General features: G+C 44.7%; 1 protein-coding gene across 1 annotated transcript; it reads right to left on the minus strand.

The window, feature by feature from the left end:
* Window positions 1-790: 790 nt before the first annotated feature.
* On the minus strand, window positions 791-1,843 carry LOC118574703 (melanoma-associated antigen B5-like). Its single transcript, XM_036175622.1, is given in 1 exon segment — window positions 791-1,843. A coding segment is annotated over 1 exon segment (1,053 nt).
* Window positions 1,844-6,311: the final 4,468 nt, after the last annotated feature.

Genomic DNA, 6,311 nt, shown 5'->3' on the forward strand with positions numbered 1-6,311 from the left:
GGTCAGATCAGGCTTTCTCTGGACCAGTTTACAGACTTTGCCTTTATTTATTGGGTTTCCATCACTAAGAGGGTACTTGGCACCATCAAGTTAGACCTCATTCCCCCTTCCTCTTGCAGTGCAAGTTGTCTGTTTATTCTTGTGTTGTCCAGAACTCTGTGTCCTGCCCTCTGCTTTCAAGGGATATTGTCCTACATTCGCAGTAGGAGAATGTTATAAAGAGCTCTACTACACCACACAAGCAGAGTATATGCATTTTAAGAAAAGAGCAAGCAGTAATTAAACAGGACAATCTTCTGCTTACTCACAAAAAACAAAACAAAACAAAACAAAACAAACCTCCATTGTCCTTATTACTTTTTTAATTTACGTTAAGTCAAAGAGAGGAAATGCAATTTTACTGGTAAAACTGCAGATATTGGCTCAAAATTTCTAAAATTGTAAACTGGAATATGATATTACCATTATAATACTTTCACATGGACTTCTAAAGATAGTATATTTGATATAAGATGTGATCAATATCAGTAAATAAACACAAAGTCTAATTCATAAACATTTGACTTTTATTGACTTTTTTTTACAAGCCAGGGGAAATATTTAATTCCATTTATTGCGTTTAACTTTACCAAACCACATAATGAATGCAATTAAAGGAGACTAGATTTAACTATGTTCTAATCCCCTGCTCTTCCCAGTGTACTGACCTACTAACTCTAAGATTATTTCATATTTCCAAGAAAACCTACTTTGTCATGCTTTATGTCCTTATCTCAATGACAGGAAAACTTTAAGGGTCAACGGGGACAGTGGAATTTGCTGGTAATTTTACTGAGGAATCTTCACTCGTTTGGTCAGTGGCATCAGAGTCATCTTCATCTCTGGCTTCTGTTTGTCCTTGGTAATCTTTCAAAGCCTCCTCATGAATGGCAGAGATGGCACTAGGTGTTGTTTGGTTTATCTTGGCCAAATATTCCAGGACTTTGATCTTGCTTGTTTCAGCATAGGCTTGGGGACCCCACAGGAACTCATAGTGTGGGGGATCACTGCCTGCCACCTGCCTGTACTCCAGGTACTTCAGCTTCACTAAATAATGGGTCATGAGCTTCCGGGGCTCACCAAAGATACGGTGCTTCTTCCCTGGATAGATTCACTGCTTCTTCAGGATTTTCCAGACATCTTTTTCACTGGCACAATTGCCCCTAATGAGGATGATACCTAGGACACACATCACGAAAGCAGTCTTGGGAAAGCCTCTGCCAGCACGAATCCTCCCATTGTTGGGGAGCTTCAGCTTGCTGATGAGGTTGTATGAGGGCTCACTGGAGTTGACTTCCCTCACTTCCACCTCAAAGGCATCTTCCAGCTTCTGAGAGGCTTTCCTGAAGATCTCAGGGAAGTCGTATTCATACTTCTTGGTGATAAGCTTCAGCATGTCTTCCTTAGTAGTAAGCTTCTTCAGATTGAAGTTGTGGAGCAAGTGCTGTAAGAGCACCACTACCTTTCTTGCTACCATTTCTTGGTGAGGAAGGATGGTGCAGGGCTTGTCCTCAACAGGGCATTCCTTTTCCTTGAATTCTTCACTTCCCTCACAGGAACTCTCATGTGATTCCAAGGAAGAAATACTCAGAGTGCTTGAGGCAGATGGTGTTGCTTTCTGAGGAGCCTCGGGAGTGCTGGAAGACTCAGCCCCAGGCTGGGTCTGGGAGGCGGCAGAGGACTTTTCTGCTGCCTTTCCTGATTCCTCTGCTATTTCCTGAACACCTCCACAAGCCTGACCCTCATCTCGGGTCTGATGGCATTTCTTCCGGGCATGGCGCTTACTCTTCTGACCACGAGGCATGATGACCTGGCTATGGACGACAGCAAGATGTGTGGGCAGGATGCTGGAGACACAGACACCTGCCAAGGGTAGAACAAAATTAAGTGCACTTTCATCCAGGAGAATCCACACTTTGTTTATTTATCTAAGTTAGCCTCTGCATGTTTCCAGGAGAGGACCAATGTTAGGAACCTACTGGCCGTCTGTTCTCAACTGCCTGTTCCCTAAGGAAGAAGCAGATTAATTCTAGGTTTACAGCCTATCATTACTGCCTCTGGTGGGCTTGGCTGAATGCAGCAGGCTGGCACTCATGCCTTCTAGCTCCTTAGAGTTGTGGGGGCCCTCTCAGTTTCCAGTGAGAATCTTCAAGCAAGATCTGTGAAATCATGAACCTCTCTCTGCTACCCCTTTCCAATTGTCTTGCTGTGATATGTTCTGTTGTATGTGGTTCTTCTCATACATGACTTAAACTTCCTTGTAGAAATATTCAGGCCATGTCCTCTAACCAACATTCTTTACCACTATTTCAGCTACAGCCCCATAGCATGGGATTAAATGTGGGTCTGACCCATTACTACTACACAGAATGGAGGCTCCTAGCAGGGAAGAAGTACTCTGATTCCTCCTATGAAATCCTTTTCTAATTTCTGACCATACTCAGAGGACTTATCTGACTAAAGGACCCTCCATTCACCCTAAGAACTCATTAATCTTAGGACTCTTCTGATAGTAATTAACACAATAGCCCTGCATATACACCCAAGGATTGATGGTAGGGGCAGGCTGTGAACCTCCTGGGTGTTTTGGGATAGGGGCTTCCCTCAGAACACACACTTAAAACATTACAAACCATGGTGGTGCTTCTTTGTCCTACCGGAGGACCTTTTCCCCTCATGTCAAGAGCCTCAGTTCTCTAATTCTGTAGGAAGAGAGGGCATATGTCTGTGGGACACCCATGCTTTGCCTTTGTGAATATCTCCACCTATGTTTTTCTGCATTTTATAGAATCAGTGCAGGCTTCTTTCTTCCACTAGGGACAAAAGCAGTCTTTAAGAGACTAAGCTCAAGACTGCATTCAGGGTATGTGGCAGGGGGAGGGGAGATCCATGAATTGTGTGTGTGTTTTTTGTTGAGAGAGACAGAGAGAGAGAGAGAGAGAGAGAGAGAGAGAGAGAGAGAGACAGAGACAGAGACAGAGACAGAGACAGAGACAGAGAGAGCACTGTGTGTTAAAAGATATCTATATAACTCTATGGAGTCAGATTTTCCTTTTTTTGGTTTTTAATAAGAAATATTTTTATTTATTTTACACAGCAATCATAGAATCCCTCTCTTCCCTCCTCTCACCCCTCCAACCACCCCCTCCCCCCCAGGCCTCATTCACTCCTACAGGAAGGTAAGGCCTCCCATGGGCAGGTATATTCAGTTGAGGCATGTCCAAGACCCTCCCCCTGACTCAAGCCTGTGCAAGGTGTCCAGCCATAGGTAGTGGGCTCCAAAAAGCTGCTCATGCATCATGGATGGATTCTGATCCTATTGCCAGGGGTCCCCTTAAGCAGATCAAGCTACACAACTGAGATTCAGATTTTGAGAGAAAGAGAATTTTTTAAGAAGAAGGAAAAGAAAAAGTTACCATAAGAAAGCATGTATGTTTCCTTATTTTCCCCTCAGATAAAAGCTAACCTTCACGTGGATAAGAATTTTTCCTTAGCCCTCACCAAATTCATGGATTATTTTGCATATCATCGATGCAGTCTTGTTGCTGGCTCTCTTAAAGACTGCCTTACCTCCTGAGCTTGTCTCCCCCCACATGAACATGCTGATTGGTGTCCTCCTTCCCAGGTGTTGTGTGAACTCCAGTCACCCTGACCAGGGAGTATTTTGTATTTAGTAATACACACACACACACACACACACACACACACACACACACACACACACACACACCTCTACCACCACCACCACCAGTGCCACCTACACCACCACAACCAACAACAACAATTAAAGGAAAAGAAACCAGGATTTTAAAACTGAGCAAGGTAGGTATAGGTACATGGTTTGGAAGGAGGAAAAGGAAGTGTTGAAATGATGGAATCAATGATATTACTATTGTAGAAAAAATAAAAATAAAATTATTTAAATAATAGCAACACAAAAATGATGGTTTCTGGGGTAAATGTAGGTGTCTTGTGCAGTGGCTAAAATATTGAACAAGCTCTGTTCTTTGAGATGGAGGTACTCCTCTGAGTTGGGGCAAAGCTGTTAAAAAGGGCACAGTTTCGTACAGGACTGGGATACTTGATAGTTAGCAGAGAATGGTAGTCAGGACATCCTTTGTGGGCCTTGGCTAGCTTTTGAGATGGTACAAGACTGAAATAAAGAGCTTCCAGGAGGGTGAGAATGGTGTTATACTCTTTGGTTAGTGTAGAGACCAAGAACAATGATTTTGGTTTTGAGTGGGTTTTTTTTTTTTTTCGTTTTTTTTGAATAAGGGATTCTCTGTGTAGCTTTGGAGACTGTACTGGAACTAGCTCTATAGACCAGAATGGACTTCTACTCATGGAGATCTGCCTCTGAGTGCTGGGATTAAATCTCCCTGCCTCTGCCTCCCAGTGCTGGGATTAAATTCCCCTGGCTCTGTCCTGAGTTATGGGGTAAAATTGCCCTGCCTCTGCCTCCAAGTGTTGGGATTAAATAACCTAGCTCTGATGCCCAGTATGGGAATTAAATCCCTCTTCTTCTGCCCCCCAGTGCTGGGATTAAATCCCCCTTTATGAGGCTCCCAAGTGCTAGAATTAAATGCTCAGGCTTCTGCCTCAGAGTACGGATAATAAATCTACTTGTCCCTGCCTCAAAGTCCTGGGATTAAACAGCCCTGTGTCTGCCTCACAAATGCTGGCATTAAATCCTCTGGCCTCTTTCTCAATCTCCCAAATGCCAGGATTAAATCCCCCTGCATCTGCCTTCCATTGCTAGGAATAAATCACCCTGCATCTGCCCCCAGTGATGACATTAAATCTCCTGATTCTGCATCCCAGTGCGAGGATTTATTCCCCCTGTATCATCGTTCTGGGTGCTGGAATTAAATATCCTCTGGTGTGTGTCTCTCTCTTCCAATTGCTGGGATTAAATCCCCCTGCGTCTCCCTCCTAGTCAAGAGATAAATCCTCATGCTTCAGCCATCCCTGTGCTGGAAATAAATCCCGCTGCATCAGCCTACCAAGTGGTGGAACTAAATCCTCCAGATTCTACCTCCAAGTTCTGAAATTAAATCCTCTGGCTCCTGCCTCCAACTGCTGGGATTAAATCCACCTGTCTATGCCTCCCAATGCTGATATTAAATTCCCTTGGCTATGGCCCAGAGTGAAGTGATTAATGCCCCTGCATCAGCTTACCAGTGCTAGGGTTAAATTCCACTGCCACTGCTGCCCAGTGCTGGGATCAAATCCCTCAGCGTCTGACTACCAGTGCTGGAATTAAATCCACATGCACCTGCCTCACAAGTGCTGGGGTTAAATCCTCTAGCCTATGGCTGTGTGTCCCAAATGCTGGGAGTAAGTAAATCCTCCTTCATCTGCCTCACAGTGATGATATTAAATCCCCCTGCCTGTGCCTCCCACTTCTGGGATTAAATACCACTGCCTCTGCCTCCCATTGTTGATATGAAATCCCATTGGCTCTGCCCCCTAGTGATTCAATAAAATCCCCCTGGTTCAGCCTCCTGTGTGCTGGAATTAATTCCAACTGCCTCTGCTCCCAGTGCTGGGATTCGTCCCCCTGCATGAGCCTCCCAAGTGGTGGAATTAAATCCTCCAGCTTCTGCCTCCCATTGCTGAAATTAAATCATCCAACTTCTGCATCAGCCTCCTGGGATTAAATGCCCCTGCCTCTTCCTCCCAATGCTGAGATTAAATCCCCCTTCGTCTGCCTCCTAGTGCTGTATTTAAATCGCCCTGCCTCTGCCTCCTAAGTGCTGTGATTATATCCCCCTGCCTCTCCTCCCAGTGCTGGGATTAAATCCCCCAATATCACATTCCTGAGTGCTGGAATTAAAACCCCCTCCATCTGCATTCCAGTCCTGGGGATAAATTCCCCTGCATCAAACTCAGAGTGCTAGAATTAAATCCCACTGCCTCTACCACCCAGTGCTGGTGTTAAATCACCTTGCATCTGCCTACTATGTGCTGGGATTATATCCCCTGCCTCTCCTCCCAGTGCTGGTAAAAAACCTGCATCAACTTCATAAGTACAAGAATTAATCCAAGTGCTCTGCTGCTCAGTGATAATATTAAATCCCTCTGCCTCTCCTTCCCATTGCTGGGATTAAATACTCCTGCATTAGCCTCTCAAGTGCTGTAATTAAATGCCTCTGACTCTCCCTAACTGCCTTGGAATTTAATCCCCCTGCATCAGCTTCTTGAATGCTAGAATAAAGTTCCCTTGACTCTGCCTCCATGTACTGGGATTAAATCCGCCTTCCTCTCCCACT

This window comes from Onychomys torridus, chromosome X (genome assembly GCF_903995425.1).
Source record: "Onychomys torridus chromosome X, mOncTor1.1, whole genome shotgun sequence".
Taxonomy (NCBI): Eukaryota; Metazoa; Chordata; class Mammalia; order Rodentia; family Cricetidae; genus Onychomys; species Onychomys torridus.